Consider the following 25,032-nt stretch of genomic DNA (forward strand, 5'->3'; position numbering starts at 1 on the left):
CAAAGAAGAACAATTATTATGAATTACCTCTTATTGAATTGGAAGAAAGTAGAAGGAACAATACTAGATCTACAACAAAATATAAGAACAACATAAAGGAAATTACAATAAAAGAATAGAAGAAGATGAATGTAGCAACAAAGAATTGAGAGATAGAAGGAGATGAAAGCATGAATTAAAATCTAGATCTAAGATTATTGAACTAAACCTAATCCTAATTCTAGAGAGAAGTGAGAGCTTCTCTCTCTAGAAACTAACTCTCACTACTAAACTAAGCTAAAACTAAACTAATGGTAACTAACATATGTTTCCCTCTTCACTCCTTGGGTTAAATAGCATCAGAAATGAGTTGGATTGGGCCCACAAGGCTTTAGAATTCATTGGCCACGTTTTGCTTTAAGTGAACTAGGTGGCAGCAACGGCGCGTGCGCGTACTTTGCGCGTGCGCGCCACCATACGTGGTTCAACCATAGCAAATCTTATATCGTTTCGAAGCCCCGGATGTTAGCTTTCTAACCCAACTGGAACCGCATCATTTGGACCTCTGTAGCTCAAGTTATGGCCGATTAAGTGCGAAGAGGTCGGCTTGACAGCTTTCCGGTTCTTCCATTTCTTCATGAGTTCTCCAACTTTTCATGCTTTCTTTCTTCATTCCCTTGATCCAATCTTTGCCTCCTAAACCTTAAATCACTTAACAAACATATCAAGGCATCTAATAGAATCAAGGTGAATTAAATTTAGCTATTTTGAGTCCTAAAAAGCATGTTTTCACATTCAAGCACAATTAAAGGAGAATATACAAAACCATGCTATTTCTTGAATAAATATGGGTAAAAGGTGATAAAATCCCCAAAAATCAATACAAGATAAACCGTCAAATTGGGGTTTGTCATTCCTCCCCCTGTGTCCTCTACCAAAGTGCCGACCTCTTCCGTTCCCCCTGCTGTGCCCGACTCGGATTGCCAGATCCTGAATCGGGAAGATGGAACTGTGGATGCTGTGCCGCTCCAGACTCGTCCTCCTTCTCCTTGTCCTGATGCTGCCAAGAAGGCTCCTGATGCTTGCTGATCTCTTTCCTGGGAATTTGTGTAGTTGGCCCGGCTTGTGGGCTTTTTAAAACTTTTTTATTTATTTACTGACACTTTCCTAGTTGCTTTTCTAGCAACTTTTATTCTGACAAACAAAAAAGGTGGCTCGCCATCCTTAGATTTTGCTGATCTTCGAGGCTTTTGCAACTTTTGTAGATTTTATATAATGCCTTTTGATTTGACATTTTTCTGTTTTCTGCTGATGTGTGATATCTTGCGGCTCGACCTCCTTGGGTTATTTTGTTGTTTGTAGCTTGAATCCTTTGAGGTTACGATTTGTGGGGTCTAACTTGTTTCTCGGTTTTCCATATTTGTGACCGGTTCCTTTGCGTTGGTCCCTTTCTAAGTTATTATTGTAATCCTCTCTTTCAGAGATTACTTTTATAACTTGTTTGTAGGAGATTGACTTCGTCAGGTCGATCTCTTTTTAAGTTATTTTTTTGTAATCCTCTTTCTTGGACCTTTGTTAGGTCTCTTTCAGGGATTATTTTGATAACTTTTCAGTAGTAGGAGTCCGACTTGGTTATGTCGGTCTCCCTTAAGTTATTTTTTGTAGTCCTCTTTCTTGGATCTTTGTCAGATCTCTTTCAGGGACTACTTTGATAACTTTTCAGTAGTAGGAGTCCGACTTGGTTATGTCGGTCTCCCTTAAGTTATTTTTTGTAGTCCTCTTTCTTGGATCTTTGTCAGATCTCTTTCAGGGACTACTTTGATAACTTTTCAGTAGTAGGAGTCCGACTTGGTTATGTCGGTCTCCCTTAAGTTATTTTTTGTAGTCCTCTTTCTTAGATCTTTGTCAGATCTCTTTCAGGGACTACTTTGATAACTTTTCAGTAGTAGGAGTCCGACTTGGTTATGTCGGTCTCCCTGAAGTTATTTTTTTGTAGTCCTCTTTCTTGGATCTTTGTCAGATCTCTTTCAGGGACTACCTTAATAACTTTTCGTTTTGGGCTGACTTTGTTATGTCGGGCCCTTCTAAGTTAAAGTAATCCTCTTTAATAGGGTTGGCCAGACCTCTTTCCAGGGTTTACTTATAACTTGGTTTGACTTGGTTCGACTTCTCAATGTTCGACCAGTCTTTAAGTTATTATTTTAGCGATCCGTAAGACCTCGTCAAGTTCTTTTTTAGATCACTTTCGATAACTTCTTACATTATTCTGTGTTCATCTTTGCCAATTTGTAGAAAGTGGTTGTCATCTCTAGATTGTCCTTTGGGTGAATCGCGTTTTCACCTTTATCGGACGGTTGTCTTTATCGTGATCGTGCAGTGAAATTCTTTTTCACTTTCTGCCGATCTGTTGCTTTATAATCGGACGATGAATGCTTCAGATTAATGCATCTTGAAATCTTTGTAGAATATCTAAAATATATTTTATTTAAAGGAACAGTGCAAATAGATACATATGGGATTGTCTGAGTCTCAACTTGGTGCCTCATTAAAAAACTTTTTCAGGAAAACGAGTGCATCCAATGATGAGATCTTTTATCTCTTCTTAACTGTAGTACCTTCTTAGGTTGCAAGCGTGCCATGACCTGGGAAGCTCTCGTCCATCGAGTTCAGACAGTCTGTAGTAGCCCTTTCCAAGTACTTCTACAACTCGGTAGGGTCCTTTCCAGTTTGCTGCCAGCTTTCCTTCTCCTGGTCGAGTTGTTCCGATATCATTTCGGATTAGGATGAGATCATTCTCTGCAAAACATCTCGGCACTACCTTTTGATTATATATGGAAGCCATTCGGCGCTTTAGAGCTTCTTCCCTGATCCGAGCTCTTTCCCAGAGTTTAGGTAGCAAGTCGAGCTCTTCTCTCTGAAGTTGGGAGTTTGCTCCCTCATTGTAGTGAACTACTCTGGGCGACCCTTCCTCAATTTCTACTGGAATCATCACCTCTATTCCGTATGCTAATCGGAAGGGGGATTCCTTCGTGGTGGAATGTGGCGTTGTTCGATATGCCCATAGGACCTGTGGAAGCTCTTCTGCCCAGGCTCCCTTTGCATCTTGTAATCTCCATTTTAATCCGGCCAGTATGACTTTGTTAGCAGCTTCGGCCTGTCCGTTGGCTTGTGGATGTTCAACGGAGGTGTACTGGTGCTTTATATTCAAGTCGGCTGCTAGTTTTCTGAAGCCTGCATCTATGAATTGAGTGCCATTGTCTGTGGTTATGGAATATAGAACCCCGAATCTCGTGACAATATTTCTATATAAGAATTTCCAGCTTCTTTGAGCGGTGGCATTGGCTAGGGGCTCTGCCTTGATCCACTTTGTAAAGTAATCTACCCCTACTATGAGGAATTTAACTTGTCCTGATCCCTGTGGGAAGGGGCCGAGAAGATCGAGTCCCCATTTTGCAAACGGCCAAGGCGAGGTCACGCTGATGAGCTCTTCTGGCGGGGCGATGTGAAAGTTGGCATGTTTCTGACATGGTGGGCATGTCTTTACAAATTTTGTGGCTTCTTTCTGTAGAGATGGCCAATAAAATCCCGCCCGGAGTACTTTTTTGGCGAGAGCTCGTGCTCCGAGATGATTGCCACAAATACCGCCGTGTATTTCTTCTAGCACTTCCTTTGTGTTGGAGGTTGGCACGCATTTTAGTAAAGGTGTTGAGATTCCTCTTTTGTACAGGATGTTGTTTATGATGGTGTAGTACTGTGCCTCCCTTTTTAACCTCTTTGCCTCCTTTTCTTCTGTAGGGAGCGTTCCTGTTTTGAGGTAGTTGGCTATAGGGGTCATCCATCCTTGGTCCTGACTTGTTATAGTCAGGACTTTTTCCTCTTTCGAGATTGACGGGTTCTACAACATTTCCTGGATGAGGCTTCTATTGTTACCCCCTGGTTTGGTGCTGGCTAGTTTTGAGAGTGCATCAGCTCGGGCATTTTGTTCGCGGGTTATGTGGCAGATCTTATACTCCCCGATTTGTCCAAGCTGTTCTTTGGTTTTATCCAAATACTTTTTCATGGTGGGATCTTTGGCTTGGTAGCTCCCTGTTATTTGTGATGTAACCACTTGTGAATCGCTGTAGATGTTGAGTTTTTGAACTCCGACCTCTTTAGCCAGCTTCAAACCAGCTAATAATGCTTCATATTCCGCCTGGTTGTTTGAGGCCGGGAACCCGAACTTGAGGGAGAGCTCAACTTGGGTTCCTTGGTTGCTTTCTATTATCACGCCTGCATCGCTTCCAGTTTTATTTGAAGAACCATCCACGTAAAGGTTCCATTCTGTGGGGGTTTCTAGGGCATCTGTGAATTCTGCGATAAAGTCAGCCAGATATTGTGATTTGATTGCCGTCTGATCTTCATATTGGAGATCGAACTCTGATAACTCGACTGCCCATTGTAGAATTCTGCCTGCTAGATCTGTTTTCTGCAATATTTCTTTTATGGGCTGGTTAGTTCGAACCTTAATGGTGTGAGCCTGGAAGTACGGGTGGAGTCGTCGAGATGTTAGGATAAGAGTGTAGGCAAATTTTTCTATTTTCTGATAGTTCAGCTTGGATCCCTGTAGTGCTTTACTAATGAAGTAGACAGGTTGTTGCCCATTTTCGTCTTCTCTGACTAGTGCCGAGGCTATTGCCCGGTTCCCTACTGCGAGATACAATATGAGCGGTTCTCCTTCTCGTGGTCGAGATAGGATAGGTGGCCGTCCTAAGAACTCCTTGAAGTCTTGGAAGGCTTGCTCATATTCTGTCGTCCATTCGAACTGTTTTCCCTTTCTTAACGTAGCATAGAAGGGGAGGGATTTTATCGCAGCTCCTGCTAAGAATCGAGATAGGGCGGCCAATCTTCCGTTGAGTTGTTGTACTTCTTTGACATAGGTTGGGCTCTTCATGTTGAGTATGGCTTGACATTTGTCTGGATTTGCTTCAATTCCCCTTTGTGTGAGCATGAAACCTAAGAATTTGCCTGCTTCTACTGCGAAGGTGCATTTTGCGGGATTGAGTCGAATGTTGTGCTTCCTTATGGTGTCGAACACTTGAGCCAGGTCGGATAATAATGTATCTTCGCTCTGTGTCTTTATCAACATGTCATCCACACAAAACTTCCATGATTTTTCCGATGTGATCTGAGAAGACTTTATTCATTAGCCTTTGATAAGTAGCTCCTGCGTTCTTGAGACCGAAAGGCATTACGATGTAGCAGTAGTTTGCCTTTGGTGTTAAGAACGAGGTCTTTTCTTGATCTGGTGGATACATAGGGATTTGGTTGTATTCCGAATATGCGTCCATAAACGAGAGGTATTTGTATCCGGAGGAAGCATCTACCAGAGCGTCAATGCTTGGGAGTGGGTATGGATCTTTTGGACAGGCTTTGTTGAGATCGGTGTAATCGGTGCACATTCGCCACTTCCCATTTGATTTTTTCACCAAGACGACGTTAGCTAGCCATAGTGGGTACTTGACTTCTCTTATAAATCCTGCCTCCAGTAGTGCTTGTACTTGTTCTTCCATAGCTTTGGATCGTTCTGGCCCGAGTTTCCTTCGTCTCTGCTGCACCGGCCGAGATCCTGGGTAGACCGCCAACTTGTGGCACATTAGCTTAGGGTCTATGCCTGGCATGTCTGTGGCTTTCCATGCGAAGAGATCGACATTATCTCGTAAGAATTGTATCAGTAATTCTTTTGAGTCTCCTCTTAGGATCGTGCAAATATTGGTCGTTTTGTCCGAGGTGTCTCCAATTTGAATCTTTTCTATCTCGCCTTCTGGTTGTGGACGGAGTTCTTCTCGTTGCTGGGCTCTGCCTATTTCAATTGTATGAAACTCTTCTCCTTTGCCTCTGAGGTTTAGGCTTTCGTTATAACAGTGATGTGCCATCTTTTGGTCAGCTTTTATCATGGCTATCCCTTTCGGAGTTGGGAATTTCATACATAGGTGTGGGTCGAGACTATTGCGCTGAGTTGGTTGAGTGTTGTCCGACCTATGAGAGCATTGTAAGCTGAACTTACATTGACTACGATGTAATCTATTTTGAGGGTCCTGGATTGGTCCCCTTTTCCGAAGGTTGTATGTAGTGGTATGTATCCTAGTGGTCGAACCGGGGTATCTCCTAACCCGAACAGACTGTTTGGATATGCTTTAAGTTCTTTTGCTTCTAAGCCGAGTTTATCAAAGGCTGTTTTGAATAAGATGTCGGCAGAACTCCCTTGGTCTATTAAGGTGCGGTGTAGGTTGGCATTTGCCAATATGATGGTGATAACCATGGGATCGTCATGTCCTGTGATGACGCCCGACGCGTCTTCCTTAGTGAATGTTATCGCTGAGATGTTGAGCGCTTCTTCCTCTCCTTCGACATGATATACTTCTTTGAGATATCTTTTGCGAGAGGATTTGGAGATCCCTCCTGCTGCGAAATCCGCCATGTATCATGTGGACATGTCTTTCTGGTGTCCGAGGTGATCGTTCAGTTCGTCCGTCATCCTCGTCCCTTCGTCTTTTTCTTTGGTCATCATCTCGGATAGCCAGAAATCGATCTAATCTTCCTTCTCTCACCAATTTTTCTATGATATTCTTTAAGTCGAAGCACTCGTTGGTGGAGTGCCCTCGAACTCGATGGTATTCACAATATTCCTTCCGGTTTCCCCCTCCCCTTTTGCCTTTGGGTGGTCGCGCTGGGGGGATTTTCTCTGTGTGGCAGACTTCTTTGTATACGTCGACCAGGGACGCCCTGAGAGGGGTGTAATTATGGTACTTTTTGATTTTCTCCCCCTGTCGATCTTCTTTTTTTTTTGGATTCCTTGTCTTTATCTCGGTAGAGGTTCCCAGATTTTGAAGTTTCTCCCAACCGAGCATTTTCTTCCATGTTGATGTATTTTTCTGCTTGCTCCTGTACTTCGTCTAATGAGGTAGGGTACTTCTTTGATATAGATTGGCTAAATGGTCCCTCTCGTAGGCCATTGATGAGTCCCATGATGGCGGCCTCTGTTGGTAAGCTTTGTATGTCCATGCATGTTTTGTTGAATCTTTCCATGTAGTTGCGGAGGCTCTCCCGATCTCCTTGCTTGATCCCTAGTAGACTGGGGGCGTGCTTGGCTTTATCTTTCTCGATGGAGAATCGGGCCAGGAACTTTTTGGCCAAGTCGTCGAAGTTTGAGATGGACTTTGGAGATAAGTTGTCGAACCATCAGATTGTTGTCTTCGTGAGAGTTGTTGGGAAAGCTTTGCAGCGAATGGCGTCTGAGGTGTCGGTAAGGTACATTCTGCTTCTGAAATTGCTGAGATGGTGGTTGGGATCTGTGGTACTGATGAGCGGATATTTTATACGCTTTTTGGGGATAATTTCATATAGTTTTGAGTATGTTTTAGTTAGTTTTTAGTCTATTTCTATTAGTTTTTAGGAAAAATTCATATTTCTGGACTTTACTATGAGTTGTGTGTTTTTCTGTAATTTCAGGTATTTTTCTGGCTGAAATTGAAGGAGCTGAGCAAAAATCTGATTCAGGCTGAAAAAGGACTGCTGATGCTGTTGGATTCTGACCTCCCTGCACTCAAAGTAGATTTTCTGGAGCTACAGAACTCGAAATGGCGTGCTTCCAATTGTGTTGGAAAGTAGACATCTAGGGCTTTCCAGAAATATATAATATTCCATACTTTGCACAAGAATAGACGACGTAAACTGGCGTTCAACGCCAGTCCTCTACCCAATTCTGGCGTCCAGCGCCAGAAAAGGATAAAAAACTGGAGTTGAACGCCCAAACTGGCACAAAAACTGGCGTTCAACTCCACAAATGGCCTCTGCACGTGAATTGCTTAAGTCTCAGCCCCAGCACACACCTAGTGGGCCCCAGCACACAGAAGTGGGCCCCAGAAGTGAATTTCTGCATCATCCATCATAGTTTATCCAATTTTTGTAAACCTAGGCTACTAGTTTAGTATTTAAACAACTTTTAGAGATTTATTTTGCATCTCATGACATTTTAGATCTAAACTTTGTATTCTCTGACGGCATGAGTCTCTAAACCCCATTGTTGGGGGTGAGGAGCTCTGTTGTGTCTCGATGAATTAATGCAAGTATTTCTGTTTTCCATTCAAACACGCTTGTTCCTATCTAAGATGTTCATTTGCGCTTAACTGTGATGAAGGTGATGATCTGTGACATTCATCACCTTCCTCAAACTACGAACGTGTGCCTGACAACCACCTCCATTCTACATCCGATTGAATGAGTATCTCTTAGATTCCTTAATCAGAATCTCCGTGGTATAAGCTAGAACTGATGGCGGCATTCATGAGAATCCGGAAAGTCTAAACCTTGTCTGTGGTATTCCGAGTAGGATTCAAGGATTGAATGACTGTCACGAGCTTCAAACTCCTGAAGGCTGGGCGTTAGTGACAGACGCAAAAGGATAGTAAATCCTATTCCAACCGGATCGAGAACCAACCGGTGATTAGCCGTGCTGTGACAGAGCGTGTGAGCGTAGTTTTCACTGGAAGAATGGAAGGTAGCCATTGACAACGGTGATCCACCAACACACAGCTTGCCATAGGAGGACGTGCGTGCGTGAACAAGAAGACAGAGGAAAGCAGAGATTCAGAAGACAAAGCATCTCCAAAACTCCAACATATTCTCCACTACTGCATAACAAGTAACCTTTAATCCATGCTCTATTGTTTATTTGCAATTCAACTGATAAACATAATTGACTTCCTGACTAAGATTTACAAGATAACCATAGATTGCTTCAAACCAACAATCTCCGTGGGATTCGACCCTTACTCACGTGAGGTATTACTTGGACGACCCAGTGCACTTGCTGGTCAGTGGTACGAGTTGTGAAAAGTGTGATTCACAATTTGTGCACCAGGTACCGTCATATAAAGTCATATCTGGGAGTTTAAAGTCCTTTGGGATTTTGGTTTTCATGATCTCCCTGGTGAATGGATCCTGTTCTTTACGTGAGCTTTCCTCAGGAGTGATCCGAGGGGCCTTCGATTTTAGATCGGCTTCTAATTGCTGTAATTTTTCTTCCAACTCTCGACGTCGCCGTACCTCTCTTTGTAGATCCTTTCCGATTTCTCGTTGTTGTTGGGTTTCTTTTTCAAGTTGTTTCAAGCGATCTTGAAGAGCTTCTATTGCTCCTGGTTTAGATGTATTTTTGTCTCCATTGGATTCTGGGGTGTCTTCTAGTGGGGTGTCCGCATTTTTGTGCGGCGTTCTATTTTCTAGATCTGAATCGTGGTCGTTGTCACGGTTATCCACCATGGTGATGGGATGACTTCCAGGTTCCCCGGCAACGGCGCCAATGTTCCGAGGGTTACTTGGAACTGGAGGTCGATCTCAGATGAGATCTTTCGTACTGATCGGAGATGACGTGTCCGGCTGGCTGGTGGCGACCGGAGCTGTTGTGCCCGACTTGTTGGACTTGCTGCACTGCTGATCCTTGGCCACCGGAGGGTGGGGGGTACCTGTAAGAGACTCCGATGCTTAAGTTAGCACGGGTATTAAGCAGGTTTTTATGTTGAATCAGAGTATGAGTTATACCTGGGTGCTCCAGTGTATTTATAGTGGTTGTAGAGTGACCTTTCTAGATAAGATAAGTTAGTTATCTTATCTTATCTTTATCTTTGAGTTGAGGTCAGCTTATCTTCAATGGAACTTCATTCATCTCTTTAGGCTTGGACTGCCTTTGGATTTGAGTCGTGTTCCTCTATTTGGGCCCTTTATTGGATTTTCCTGTCGATTTGGCCGACCTCTTTGAGAAGAGGTCGGATAGTCTGACCTGAAGAGGTCGGTCGCTTTATCACCAATCATCCCGGGTCGGGTAGCTCGACCCAGGGTATGAACAAATACCATCTTGAATATTACCTATTCTGTGGAAAAGTCACACTAATTTTTTCTAAATGAAAAGTTAAATTTTCAGTCAAAAAAAAAAGGGTCACCTTTGGGGTTGAGTCTCTATACCTCTAAATAACATACATAACACATTTTTATAATCTCATATTTCCAATCAGGCTCGTCCATATCCAGATCCAAATCATTTATACGTATATACATAATGGAGTTTTATTAAACAAAATCATTACATATTTATACTTTTAGTATACATAGCCATATGCAAATAAACTGCATAATCCACATCCATGCAAGTTTTTTTTTTCAATCTTACCCATCTCTGCATCAGATTAGAGTAATAATTTGAGTAAACAAGTGACACCTTCACTTATCTACATGATTATATCATTTCCTTTGAATTTAAAATACTAATAAAAATATATAATGATTCCCATAAGTGTAGAGCAATCAATCCATCAATTTACATCATGTTTCAAAGGTGTCTATACTTGTATAAGAGGACATGAAGGCACAAAGCAAGTATCTAATTGGTAAGATAAATAAAGTCCTGTTTTGTTTTGAAATTTTTATATTTTTAATTTATGTTTTGGTTTTTTTTTCTTGTCTTTCCTTTTTTAAAATTTAATGATTAAAAAAAATCTGGTGTTCATTGTTTTATTCACAAAAATTTAAAATCAGAAAACAAAATACAGACAGTGTAGACAGGAATTTAATCCCAAAAGACCCAAAGCATGCCAAATATATTGAAGGCAGAACTAAAAGATTATTTTAAAGAACTAAAAGATTTTAATACAATCCATTGAATTGTATTTACTTTTATGTTTTTTATTTGGTTGATTAGCTTCTTTGTATCTTAAAGACCTAAATAGACATTCTTATTCTTACTTGGAACATGCTTATGCTTGCAACATATTTTCAGATTGTTGTTTTTCTCCAATTGCTAAGTAGTATCCATCAAGTTTGTTAAAATAGATTATGCAAATACATATAAATGAACAATAAAGTAATCAATTTAGTTCTAAGAATCTTAGTTGTAAAAGAGCCATCAATAACCAGTACCAGAATAAAAAAGAATTAACTTCAGGTTATGCACACATATGTTAAAAGAACTTACTCTTGGTGTATATTATTTCAATTTTTTTCAAAACAGATATAGTAATAACTTGGCGAATGCACAATTTCACTTAGTGCGTGCTAATAAACTAAATGTAAATCAAACAATAAAAGGTAATATATGATAAGACTTTGACTAATTAGCTTATTGATCTTGACATAGAACAAGTGCCTATAATTCCATTCTTTCTCCAACTATACAAAAAAGCATGAGGGCCTAACTAGTAGAAGATATAACTCTAAAGAAGATATAAAATAGTTGGCATGTTCTTTCTAAAATTGATCCTATTACAAAGTTAATTTACATTACATAGGTTGTGAAGTAATGCAATAAATTGTCCTCCTTTTGTGCCATACTACATAAAACAAAAAAAAGGTATATCACTGTGTATTTAGGAGTATGATGGGAATAAGTAGTATGACCACAATCCAATCAATCACGTGTCAAATAATTTGTTATTGTTATTATATTAAAATATTAATATAATAACGTTCTTGATTAAATTTAGAGATTTATCATTGTGATAGTGATCATAATATTGAGAGATAAATCTTTTATAATTTAATCTAAATTGTTCTTGGTCATAGGATTATTAAAAAGGACATTAATAATCCGGAAAGATCAATATATATATATAATGGTCTTCATTGGATGAAGATTAATAGATCTCATTTATTAAATTATATATATAGATGGTGCATATAGAGATATGACCATTGAACTGACTCACTTTGAGAATTCCTAATGGTTATAATTACTGTATTTTTGTCAATAGGATATTCTAAAGATGAACATAGTAATAGATTTTCCTTTGACCTGCGACTGTCATGGTAATTAACAATGTATTTATTATACTTTGATTCCGGACACCTAATACCCTAGGGTGCTAGTTGAATGGATATTGGGTATGATTTAAATACTTGTAGAATTAATGATTAGTCAATAAGGAATCCATCAACTCTCGGTAAAGAGTTTGAGCTCTATGATTATAATGACTGAGATGAATAAAACCTTGACCAAGGGAATTGAATGAATGAAGAAATGAGTTTCTTAAGTCATTCACACTTCATTATAACAATGGTAACAAGTTAGAGTTTGACAATTAAACCATACTCTAAAGGTTAACCAAGAGCTGGAAAGATGGAAGGAATTATACTTTGTTCTTCTGAGGTTCTTAGTAAAAATAGATTACTTCAAACTATCGGGTCATTGAGGAGTGTTGCTAGACGCCAACCTTGATTAGTAAATTTAGTATGACTAATTTACTACCCGCTTAGTATTGAACCTATGGGGTCACACACTAATGAGTGTTCTAATCTTTGCTATAGAATTATTTAATTATTATTTTGATTTGATCAAATAAATAATTATATTAATTCAAATGGAATATTATTATATTCTTTGCTAGCACCAAGAATATAATAATAATATGATAATTGAGAATATTAAATGAGATTTGAGAATAATTAGTTACTCTATTTCTGAATTTGAATTATAAATTTGGATGAGATCCAAATCGATTATGTTTTAAATTGTTATGATATGATTCATAAAATTTAAAGGATTCAGATTTGGAATTTAAAGATATGATTTAAATTTGAATTGAGAATCAAATTTAAAATCAGTAACAAATTTCATACTATATATATGTATGTTAAGAGTAGAGGAAAGTGACAGATGAGAATAAAATACAAGGATTTTATTCCTTTACCTCTACACACATAAACGTATGTGAGCCTAATTCTTGGAGAAGAAATTTATGGCATGCAAAGAGTTGCAAGAGGTTTCTCAATTTAGATCAGATGTCCATTGGTCAAGGAGTTGACAGCAAAGGTTGGTCTCTGTGTGGATACGCATAGCGCCTTCGTACCATCGAAGGAGAAAGTAATTTTTACTAAAGCGTCTAAAGGTATTTAGATCTTATCTATATATATTATTGGAATAAAGTTTAAGCACAAAATAGATTTTTAAGGATTACTTTCTTTTTCTTCCGCTGCGTATTATGAACACATGGTAATCCTTCAGTATGTGTTAGTGTTTTCTCTAAGAATGATGTTGAAACCTCCAGGGTAAACGGAAAGAGCAAAATTATAAAATCAAATCAGTAAAGTCATCCAAAAAAAGATAACTATAACAACAAGACAAGATCAAAGCAATTAAAAGTTTCAGGAATGAAAAGGGAGGTTTTTTTGTGACTAATGAAAAAGGGAGGTTTTAATAATAAACTTAACATTTAAAACCATATTTTTTCCTAACTTCCAGTATTAGGCAATAAAATCAGATTCAATATACTAATGCTTATGCATCTTAGTTCAAAATAGAATCAGCAGAACCCAAGATTTTGACCATATAAATAAAAAAAAAAAAGGATAATAAATAAACAATAGAAATTGATATTTGAGAAGCAGAGGCTACAGTTAAAGATATAGTGAATAAAAAATTAGGAAAAGACACAAGCCTATAATTGTTCAGGAAATTAAACATGGAGGTTATCTTTTTCAAAAAGGCCAACCGAATGCAACATTAACTCCAGGGACAATTTCTCTGAAGGGTTATGTTGGCTATTTTGAATTAATTAACCAAAAACCAATGCAAAAAATGGCTATATCCTCAAGTAATAGAAGAGCACAAGCAAACAGAGGGGATCATCTCAAGTCCTTGAGATATAATTACTATAAGTGGATTATATTAATTTCACTGTTTCGAAGTCAAATTCTATCTACTTGGGCAGGGTCCCAATTCAACAAAGCAACCGTTGCTTACCAATTTTTCTTTTTTCTATTCAGCCACTCCCTGACAAATGCTCTCCATAATCTCATATAATCATCTTTAAATATTTGGTACACCACACTTACTCTTTCTATCACTAATTAATTACAAGAAGATAAATTAAAAAAAAAACAAAACACCAACAACAACACAACATCAGCAACTATAACAACATGAAAGGTTCGGAAAAATAACACAACAACAACTAAGGTGTTTCTGATCAAAATTAAAGCTATTCTTATTCCAATTACCTACTTCAATTCCAATTAACTCAGTTCAGAATAAAATTAAAGGATATAAAGAAAAGAATAAACAGCACAAAACTTAGGCTAGAATACACAAATAAATACTACAAAATAATTCCAAGTCACAGCAAACAAAATTCAAAATTCAGCTAACAAAAATCATGAACAAAATTAAGTAATTAACCAAAATAAATTATTCCTATTTCCTAGTCACAGAAGATAAGATGTTCAGAACCAAAAATCATGAACAACTTAAAAATTTCAGAATTAGTAATCACAAGAATCAACAGTGCAAAACTCAGGCTAGAATACACAAATAAATGAATACTACACAATGGAGAAAAAGAGAAGACCTACCTAAAGCGCGAACAGAACGAACAGAGATGTCAGCGGCGAGGGAAGGTTCCAGCTAGTGGATGAAGATAGAACGAACAGAGATGTCAGGCGGCGAGGAAAGCACGAAGAAATTCTTGACAGTGATGGTTACGATGACAATGACGGAGGCACGGTGAACATATAGAGAGCGCTCTCGAACAGAGGAGACGACTTCAAGCTCCTGTGACGGCATCAGGCTTCCACACGCGATGCCTGTACATGCGACGGGGCTGCGGAGTTGAGGTGGCTGCGGGCTACAGGCTGCGGACTGCGGGCTACGGTGCTGGGTCAACGGGTGGGTAGAGGTTGAATTGATTTTTTCTTTCAATTTCAGAAAGGAATGAGGCTGAGGTGCATTGAGGTTCTGAACAATGATAAAAAAGATATCTTTACTTTTTAATGTTTACAGAAATTATATATTCATCTCTCTTATAAAAATATTTAATTACAAAATTGTCCTACTTTAGTTAAGATATTAACTCTTATTTGGTTAAATTAACTCAAACTAAAACTAAGCATCTAATTAAAATATGCCACGTCACAAGGGATAATTTACATATTGATTTAGAGGAGGTTGAGTAAAACTCACCTAATAAAAAATGTTAGTCACTTTATATTTCTCTTTAATACACAGAGAGAAAACCAAGCAGTACCAAAAAGTAAAGGAATAAGATATTTTGGATTAGGAATAAAAATAATGTTAAGATTGATTTCTTAGTCATGAATATCCTTTTTTTGGGTTTATCCTTTTCTCATATTTGGTACCTGATTAAATTTAGAGTAACAAATAGTAATTTAATTTTGGCTTTAATTGGTATTATAGCCTTGAGCTGTTATAATGTTTGTGGGAGATGATTTCAAATTATAATTTTTACATTATCTGAATTTATTTTCTTAAATACTATAATGAAAATTAAATAATAACTCAAGATATTAAAGATAAATTAACTGTTAGGTCTTTATTTTCTAAATTTGGATACTAATGGCGCTAAGAATGACGATGAAAATTTTATTTAGAGGAATGCAGCCAAGTAATGACAAAGTAATTTAGTAATAGTGGTGGTTCTTCTGCACCAAGAATAAAAACAAAGCAAACAAGTCATTATAACAAGAAAGTTGAAATCATCAAAAGTTCTATTAATGCAATTATTTGGTGCATTATAAAGTAATTAAAAAAAACTTTGCATGGAGGTAGAGTCAAAAGAGAAGAAGTAAAAATTTTATAATTTTAAAATTCTTGTAATAAAAATAAAGCACGAGTTCTTGTATGAAATTTAACTATAATTTCTGCAAAAGTATAATAAGTTGCAGTTTTGGTTTGCTATTTCTTAATTGAATGAGATCTTATTTATCATAGTTTGAGCATGTGATTTGTTATGGCCACAAGGATTGTGTTTGGTGAAGTTCATGTTAATATATTCATAGCTGTTTTCTTGTAGTTATAGAAAAAAATAGAGATATAAGACCATGTTAATATATGGATTTGATTATAAAAAATATTGAAACGCTAAACTTTTAATAGATAGCAAAATAAATAAATAAATCATACCAATTAAATAAATAAATAAAGCTACATGAAACAATCCATTTAAAATTTCCAGTGGTGGATGTCCTGCATCCGTATATAGCAAAGCAAGAAAAAACAAAGAATAAAGCAAATGTTTGTTGATGCATTATACGTAAATTTCAAGTGAGTATGAAAAAATTTACTACGATCAGAAGAAATTAATGATAATTCCGTAAACTTGCACATTAAAAGTATGAGGTGAGAACTGAGAGATGAGAAAAGGAGTGAGACAAAGGATGAAAAACACATGGTGGGTTAAAATTAGGGAACATGTAACTTGTAAGAGATCTCAAAATTTAGAATCGAGAAGAGTACCAACGATTGGAAAATGAGTCTTTTTCTATTTTTGTTGATAATCTTTCTGAACACATTTCGAAGAATGAATTATTCCATCTGTTTAATTGGACTGGACGCATTAACGACATCTATGTATCACGAAAACAAAAAGGTGGTACTATGTATATTTTTGCGTTCATCCGAGACACAACGAAAGGTGGAGCTCTGAAGGTTATAACAGAAATGAATCGTATGAGGTTGAGAGGAAAGATTGTGTACGTAGGAGAAGCGAAGTATAGACGAACAACTGAGACAAAGGTCCGAAAGACAGCTCAGGAAGGAGGTGATAGTCAGAACAAGATAAATTCTTAGTTTCAGGGAGAAGATAACTAAAGGCAGGTAGAGAAACTAACAAGGCACCAAAAAGAATCAGACCTGTATGAAAATGGGTGGACGAAGAAAGTAGAAGTATCGGTGGTGAAAGAGAATTTGGACTGGCTACAGAGAAGTCTGGTTGGCGGTACGACGAAGGCAATTGATTTTAGTTCCTTGAAGAAGATGATTGGAAAAAACCTACCTCAAGTTGTCCAAGTACGGGAATTGGGAGCGTATAAAGTTCTTTTGACTTTTGATTCTGTATTGAATGCAGAAGAAGCATATACGTTTAAAATGCATAGTCTCTTGCGATTCTTCCATAGTATATGGAGATGGGATGAGACGAAGCGATGTGAAACTTGAAGAGTGTGGTTAGAATGCTATGGAGTTCCGTTACATAGGTGGTCAGCAGATACCTTTAGTATGTTAGGAGGCCAATGCGGAGAAGTAGTCGGTTATAACAAAGTGACAGAATCATGCATGTCTTTTATTGTTGGACGAGTGCAAATTGATACTTGTATCATGGATATGATTAATGAATGGATCCATATTACAATAAGTATCAGTGGATTCGATGTGCTAGTGAAAGAAGTGGGACGGGAGGCTTTTGATTTGAATTGTTATGTAGAAGTTAATAGAAAAAGTGATTATAGCTGTGAACAACGAAGAACAGTTGCGGAAAAGGATTGTGCGGGTACGAGATTAAGGAGTGCACGGGCTACAAAACCGACGGTTTTCAACAACCAAGCAGCCGATGTGGTGATAGGGGAGCTGAGGGAAGACGGAAAAGATAAGGGCAGCTGAGGGAAGACGGAAAAGATAAGGGCAGCTTGGTAATTCCTGAAATTATTTTGAATGAGTGGATTAATGATCATTCAAGACAAAATCAGATAAAAACGGTAACATATCAACCAATTTATGAATGAATTGAAAGGAGAGTGGATTGTGTGGGATGTGATTATATTAATTATGAAGTTGATTCTAAAAATACAGTTACATGGATTTATGAAGGTAACTTTAATAGGCTGGTAAGGAGGGCACTACAAAAAAAGGGACATAAAATGGCATAAATATTACGGCGGTTTTGTAAAACTGTCGTAATACCCGAATGTTATGGCGTTTTTTATTGTTGCCATAATTAAATTGCATTTACTGGCGGTTTCTATTGATTTTGGCGGTTTTAAAACGCCATTATCACTTCTATATAAAAAAGCCTAACCCTAATCTAATTCTCATTTTCAGTTGAAAAGCAAAGTTTGAATCGCTGCCACTGGGATCTTCTCTCTGACGATCTCCTCTGACTAATCTCCTCCGGTGACGACCTCCTCTGACCGATCTCTTCCGGCGACGACCTCCTCCAACGACGACCTCATTTGGCGACGTTTTTCTCAGCGGCAGTCTTCTCTGGTGACCTCTCCTCCAAGGACAATCTCCTCCTCTGACAGTCTTCTCCTGCGACGGTCTCCTCAAGCGACATCTCCTACTGCAATGATCTCCTCCGGTGGCATTCTCTTACGCTGGCAATATCATCCATCGAGCTAATGTGCTGTGAGATTCTCCTCCCACAAGCTCGCGAGGTAGGTTCTTCTCCCTCCTTTCCTTTTTTCTCTTGAAAATATTTTACTCTAATTCCTTCGATTTCTTGAATTATTGATCCAAAATTTCAGAATACATGATAGATTTTGCGAAATGGCAACTACAACTACTAAAACTGCAGGAGCTAGGGTTTCTGAGGAAGGAATCGTTGAAACATTTCATAATGATGATGATGAAGTGCTCGATGATGCGGAGAATGGAGTTGCGGTAATTTTGTTGTTTTATTGGATTATTTGTGCTCAAACCTCATACTTTAGAGATGTGTTATCTTTCTCGGCAAACTCCAACTTAATCATCAGTCCATTATGATCTGCCTCTACCGGAGTCAATTGTCTTTTCAGATCTTCAATCAAATTTTCTTTTGCAAGAATAGATTTATTAAGATGAGCATTTTCAATGGCTGATCTAGCAAGCTCTTCAGTGGTCTCCTCATTCCCTAACCCTATCCTCTTTAGCATACAATTCCTTTTTCCTTCCCCTTTCATGCCAATTCATGCTTTAATAGTATTGATTGGCTTTAATCTTCAGTAAAATTCAGTTAACCGCACATAAAGTTTTAGCACAAAAGTTTGCATTTATAGATTTGCATTTACAGATGAAATAATTCCAAACTAGTAAAGAGAAAATGTTAGAACTTAATAGGGAAATCATTTCACTACAGATAGTGTATAAAGTGAAAGATGCTTAAATTGACTTTTTCTGTCTTATGCTTTGTTAATAAATTTTTCAACCATCAAAATGGCTATATTATCCATTTTAAATTACACGATGAGACAATTTAGTTTTCCAAACAAGTAACAGCCAAGCTAAACCAGTAGGTGACATTAAAAATGGCTATTCTGAAAGTATTACTTAAAAGTATTACTATTCTGAAAGTGTTTGGGGGAGATTGTGTGGTACATTCTTATTCTTGTTTTGGGACTACATAAAATAAATGAAGTATAATTTCATGTGCAGCACAATGAAAAGTCATTCTCTTTGAAAACAATGGAGGATGGTCAAGTGCTCCTATATTCGGTTAGTTCATTCAAGTCATAATTTGCTGGTGGTTGTAAATTCTCTGCACACTTTTGGAGAATTTTTATGTTGACTCTTCTAAGATTTTGCTTTCCCTTTTCAATTGTATGTTCATATTTCATTTTCTAGAACTCCGTCAATGCTCGGAAAACTAGAATCCCATATCCATGGTTACTTTTTAATGAGAAGATAAAAGTGAACTCTGTTTTCCTCCGCGACCCCACAGCTGTGCCTGATGCAGTGGTGCTTCTGTTTGGTGGGAGAACTTATTGAAAGGGGTTGCTGTGAGTGCCATGTGATTTCATGATTTGTTATTAGTTCTCATTTTTATTCAATATTCCAAAGGTTGTACAGCTTCAGTTCCCATCTATGCTCTAGTCGTCTGATATTTTAATAGAATTCCATCATTTTCTTTCAGGATGGCCACTTAAAAATGTTGGGAGGATATCTGGAGTTCTTCATGGAACCTCCTGTTGCTGATCTGTACCAGTGTAAAGAGAGAACTTGATGACTTAATTCAAAGAAAAGTAAGTACATATTAATTTCATGCTGCTAAGAGCTTTTCTGTGATAACTAACAATCTCTTCTCCTCATTGACCTTACTTTGTTTAATTCCAGGTTTTGATTGTTCTATGCTAACTTCTGCTACTTATTTTATTTAATGCCAGGTTTTGAATTTTTTTCCTTGTTCAATTTATTTTTAGGTCAGAAATTGGGGATTATTAGAAGAAATTGAGTAAGTTCTTCACCGAATTTTTTCGTAATTATAGGATTGAGTAAAATCATGTGAATACTTGTTTTCTCCTGGTATTACGTGCACTGTGAACTGCATAGATCTTCTTTATGTTTTCTGTTTGTAGAAAAATTTTTTAAGGAATTTAGGATTGAAATATAACCAATCAGTACTATTTTCTGAGCCTCAAGCATAGATGAAAAAAGGCAATTTAGGATTCTTAAGAACTCAGCATTCTCTATGGAAACATCTGACGATTTGCTACTGATTTGTAGGGAATATGAATTTGTTCCACTTTCTTGTTAGTGGATATATCAACCATTAGATATAATTTACTCACCAATTTGAATGGTGATATCATAGAAAGTCACATAAGGTGAAATTGTCTTGAATTGGCTGAAATCTCCTCTTTCATTGTCTATATGTTCACTAAAGGTTGCTCCCAACCTCATCTTGTTGGCAGGCAGTATACCATGTCCTGCTTTGTTATCTTTGGTTTCTCCTGCACTTACAAAATAATTCTTTCATGAAAACTTAAAATATACAAAAGAAAAGGGAAAAATATATATTGAGGCAGTTGCTTGGAATATTTGGTATCAGAGTTGTGTCTTGTCCCTGGTGTTTCACATGCAGTTAGAAGCTGGTCCTAACTAACATGGAATGTATATTTACTATGCAAATCTAGAAGAGAAATACTTACTTCTCTGTAACCGTAAGGCAATTGTTATTAAACATACCCCAATAATTATGCAAGCAGATGTTTTATCTTGTTCTACTTTTTATGTTGTTATCATTGTACTTTGTTCATCTCTTGCTAGTTTCCCATGTTCATCTATTAATATATATTGTGTGTTTCAGATGAAAAAATTGCCTTGTTGGGTGCCATTCAATCTCTCTTTGAAGGTTCAATGTATACCTTTGTGTTCCTATGGGAAGCTCACTGGCATCTAGGTTGATGGCTCGCACATCACTCCGAGTAGAGGGCTACATGCAGATTGTTTTTGCAGTTTCTGCTGCTTATCTAATACTTCCCATTTTGACCATTGTATGCTAGTCTTCCCTACTCTATTTAGTATTATTATTTGCATTGCATACTATTCTGCTATAAATTGACTGGTTTGTTGGGAACAGTTCGTCGTGTCTCCTACAAAGGAGAAAGGTGGAGGCATCTCATTTGCTGGTTCCATTCAGCTTTTGGCTTCTGTACTTTCGAGAGTTGTGTTGGCATATTCTGGCCATCTATTATGATGAGATCTCAATACATTTCGAAGGAGGCTACGAGCACAATCATGAACTGTAGGATTTCAATTGCATTGTTATCAACTGGACAAGGACAATACCACTTGTTGTACTTAGAAGCTTGAATGATTTAGTGTATTTCTTGAACATACTTCTTCAGGTAATCTCTTAGCAAAACCTTTTTATTAAAAACAAACATTTTGGTATCAAAAGAACAGAGGCTACAAACTCTCTTACATCTATCATATTGTTCATTAGATTAGTACATCATAGAACATTCTTAGGGATGATAAATAGGAAAATGCTATAATGTCTATTATTATCATGATTATAGTAGCTATGAAATTTTGATCGCACTTAAAAAATATAATTCAAATTAAGGTAATGTTTTTTTTTATTTGATAACATTTTGAGAAGAAAGAGACTAAAGTAGTAGACACTTCCATTTCTGTTTGAAGTCTTTTTTTTCTTGATTTATTGCACGATAACATAGAAGTTATGAATGCTACCATTGCTGTCATTATAGTGAATGTCATGTATAATAAGGATTTATTGTGCAATTCTAACTCTATCAAGTTTCATTTTTACAGTTTAGGTTGGCTTATGTTTCTGCTAGTACTGGATCAAGGGTGATTGATATAGTTGACCATCCAAAAGAGATTGCTATGCATTATTTGCATAGCTATTTTCTTCTTGATTTATTTGTAGTGATTCCTTTGCCTCAGGTAAAATTTTCCTTTCTTTTGACATTTTACTTACAACTGGTTTGAAATGGTGTAGAAGTTACTTTTTTTTTTTTTTACTTGTGACTTCTCAAAAAGTTATTATTATTTGGTACAATTTTTAAAATTAACTTGTGATTTTCTAAAAATTTATTTAAAGTATTTATGAAAAAAAAAGTGATTTTTTCTCTTTTAAAAATTATCTATCATTGTAAGTTTAAAATAAGTACTTCTATGACTAAGACTAAACACAAAATAATTTATTTATAAACTTTTTTTATAACTTTTTATATTTTAATTTTTTTAAATTTTAATTAAGTCGACCATTAGTATTTTGAATATCCGCAGAAATATAGTACCGCTTCTTTTATGTGAATAGTGAGGTTTAAAAACCTGAACATGAATATAGGACTACTACTTTGAAAGGATAGAATTTATGATGGGTTTATTGTGTTGTAACGAAACAAATTGTGTTGATATCTATAATGAAATATGTGCAGATAATAATATTGTTTGTGCTACCAAAGTACTTGGGTTCATCAGGAGCAAATCATTCAAAGAATCTTATATCTGCAGTGATCCTTGTGCAATACATTCCCAGATTATTCAGGTTCTTGCCATTGCTAATTGAAACAATTTAATTGTTATCTCTATTGTGAAAAAAGAAAAGGAATCCAAAGCCTTCTATCCCTCTAAAACCTGTTGGCAATTTTCTGTCTAATTGGCATAAAGATGCGATCTAAGTGTGAAGATAAACCTGTTGTCCACCAACCAAGGCAAAAAGGGAATTCAAGCAGAAAAAAGATTAGTGGAGCTATTTCTTCTTTTCTTTTTGTTTTTTTAAGTGTTTTTGGTATCCATACCGTAGTGCATTAGATTCCTATTGGCTATTAATATTACTTAATTAGCTTCAATATATATATATATATATATATATATATATATATATATATATATATATATATATATATATATATATCTTAATTATTTTTTTCTGCTTTCCATATGTCATTCATATCCATATATAATTAGAGCGTATTTCATCTTTTTTGTATACATATACTAGTATATGATCGTTTTTTGAACTTGAGTCATTTTCTATCTCAGATTCTCCTTACAAAATGGAGCAAGAAACAAAGATGTTGGAACAAGTTTTCGGGATGAAACTCACACAAGAGACCAAGAAACTAAGACTGGCTTGTTTTAAAGTTAATTACAAAAGGAGAAAATTTTTGGCCTCCAAATCTTATTCATCATCACTTAGCTAAGCTACTTGTCTTGTATATTCATATTTTAAGTACTAAAGACAGCACTTATTAGATGGTTTAAATACATTATTAGATATTAACATAGTTTAACTGATTAGTGTTTATTGCAATGCTTGTATTTTGGTAAGTTTAGTGAGACAAAGTTTTGTATAGGAGTTATTACTTTTGATTTTCAATAATAAAAAATTATATATTATATTAATATTTTGTTTATGAGTTATATAATATTTCATTTATGGATTATGATTTTTTGCTATTGTGAAATTTTAATCACAATTATTTATTTAACGCAATAAAAATAACAATAAAAATTGTTTTTATAAACGATAAAAAATATCACTGTTAGGGTAAAATGGCGGTTCAAAAATACCATTTTAACCAACCAAAACGCTACTGTCAAGGTAAAAATGGCGGTTTAAAAATGCCGTTTTAACCAATCAAAACGCCACTTTGTCAGGGTAATAATGGCGGTTCAAACCGCCGTTTTAACCTATCCAAACACTGCCATTTTGACCCTAGAAATAACGGCGGTTTGAACTGCCGTTTTAACCAATCAAAACGCTACTCTGTCAGGGTAATAATGACGGTTCAAACCGCCGTTTTAACCTATCCAAGAACCGCCATTTTAACCATGGAAATAACGGCGGTTTTGAACCGCCGTTTTAACCCATTCAAAAACTGCCGTTTTAACTCAGGAAATTGTGGCGGTTTTCAAAAAACCGCCGTAATAACCAGAATGGCGCCCAGAATTACGTCGCTTTACGAAACCGCCATTATTGGTAATAATGGCGGTTCAAACCGCCATAAATACCCAAAAAAACCGCCGTTTTTACCAGAATATTTTGTAGTGGGGGTAAAAGGAATAAGAGAAAGAAGGTTCTTTGTAGGCTTGGTGCTAGGTCCAACAACTCAAGGATGTCCAAAAAAAAAAATAGGAAAGGATCCTTGGGCCCGGTCTCCTCAATCAACCGATTCGGTGATGTTAGGTTGGGTCTAGAATCCGGGTCAGACTTGTTGGAAATGGAGCACGGTTTCCACGATAGGGATGGGCACGTTAGAGAAGGGTCTACGACAAGTGTGCAGGAAGCTGCATCTGCGAAACTTGTGCTGGAGACCGACGTGAACCAGGCCAAGAAAGAACAAATCGGTGTTGAAGGAGGGAAGCTAAAGGCTGGCCACGGCAGAGAAGGCTCAACGTGGCAAGGGATATGCGTAACCCTGATGCCACCTATGTTGGTTCGTTTGATCGAGAAAGAGTTGGTGGCAGAGAACCAAGCCGCTACTCTCCCGGAGATGACATTAAATGGAGGGACTGGGGGTTGGGTGTGTATATTGATGATGATGGTGCGGAAGACATTGATGAAGGAACGGGTGATAGGAATGACATTGCGAATGATAGTGGCATGGGTTCCGGCACAAAGGGAACAACAATGACAAAGGGACAGGTGAAACTATCGGAACACGATGAAGAAGTAGCTGGGAAGAGGGTTGTTGATGATGTTGGTTCAGACAAGAATGAAGGAAGTAAGGGGAGCAGAGATAGTATTTTGGAGGAGCAGATGCTTGAAAATAGAAAAACTTGGGATCTTGCGTTGGATGGTGGAAATTTGAGTATCGTAAAAAACCTCAAGAAAAAATTTAAATTGAATATGTTAGATTTGTTTGAGACTAAGTGACAGGTAGTGACGAAGTTTGATGTAATAAGGATTTGGGGAGTGATGCTACAGGATGAGAATATGTTGAGTTGGAGGGTGCCTCAAGTGGTTTACTGTTAATTTGGGATGAAATAATATTTAAAATGAGATGTTGTCATAAAGGAGAGTTTTGGTTGTGTGTTGAAGGGGTCTTATTACAAATAATTTCAATTAT

General features: G+C 37.0%; 1 protein-coding gene across 5 annotated transcripts; it reads left to right on the plus strand.

Annotated features, from left to right (window-relative positions):
- The first annotated feature begins 17,818 nt into the window (after nucleotides 1–17,818).
- On the plus strand, nucleotides 17,819–23,365 carry LOC112722217 (DExH-box ATP-dependent RNA helicase DExH5, mitochondrial-like). 5 transcript variants are annotated; one of them, XM_072206981.1, is made up of 11 exons: nucleotides 17,819–18,165; nucleotides 18,256–18,391; nucleotides 19,142–19,201; nucleotides 19,331–19,485; nucleotides 19,620–19,728; nucleotides 19,870–19,937; nucleotides 20,793–20,979; nucleotides 21,066–21,333; nucleotides 21,764–21,898; nucleotides 22,396–22,505; nucleotides 23,003–23,365. In XM_072206981.1, exons 2-4 carry the CDS (start codon nucleotides 18,278–18,280, stop codon nucleotides 19,472–19,474), a joined length of 318 nt encoding a protein of 105 aa, XP_072063082.1. In that variant the 5' UTR covers nucleotides 17,819–18,165; nucleotides 18,256–18,277; the 3' UTR covers nucleotides 19,475–19,485; nucleotides 19,620–19,728; nucleotides 19,870–19,937; nucleotides 20,793–20,979; nucleotides 21,066–21,333; nucleotides 21,764–21,898; nucleotides 22,396–22,505; nucleotides 23,003–23,365. The 5 variants fall into 5 exon arrangements, with proteins under 5 accessions (XP_072063082.1, XP_072063081.1, XP_072063083.1 ...); XM_072206980.1 differs by having other exon boundaries at nucleotides 19,906–19,937; XM_072206982.1 differs by lacking the exon at nucleotides 23,003–23,365 and adding an exon at nucleotides 22,628–22,730 and having other exon boundaries at nucleotides 19,906–19,937.
- The last annotated feature ends 1,667 nt before the right edge of the window (nucleotides 23,366–25,032 follow it).

This window comes from Arachis hypogaea, chromosome 11, assembly GCF_003086295.3.
Source record: "Arachis hypogaea cultivar Tifrunner chromosome 11, arahy.Tifrunner.gnm2.J5K5, whole genome shotgun sequence".
Classification (NCBI taxonomy): domain Eukaryota; kingdom Viridiplantae; phylum Streptophyta; class Magnoliopsida; order Fabales; family Fabaceae; genus Arachis; species Arachis hypogaea.

Coding starts and splice junctions, on each gene's coding strand:
- LOC112722217 (XM_072206981.1), top strand. CDS start 18,278: ATGGCAACTACAACTACTAAAACTGCAGGAGCTAGGGTTTCTGAGGAA. Junction 18,392..19,141: donor ATGCGGAGAATGGAGTTGCG/GTAATTTTGTTG, acceptor TTTCATGTGCAG/CACAATGAAAAGTCATTCTC. Junction 19,202..19,330: donor GTCAAGTGCTCCTATATTCG/GTTAGTTCATTC, acceptor TTCATTTTCTAG/AACTCCGTCAATGCTCGGAA.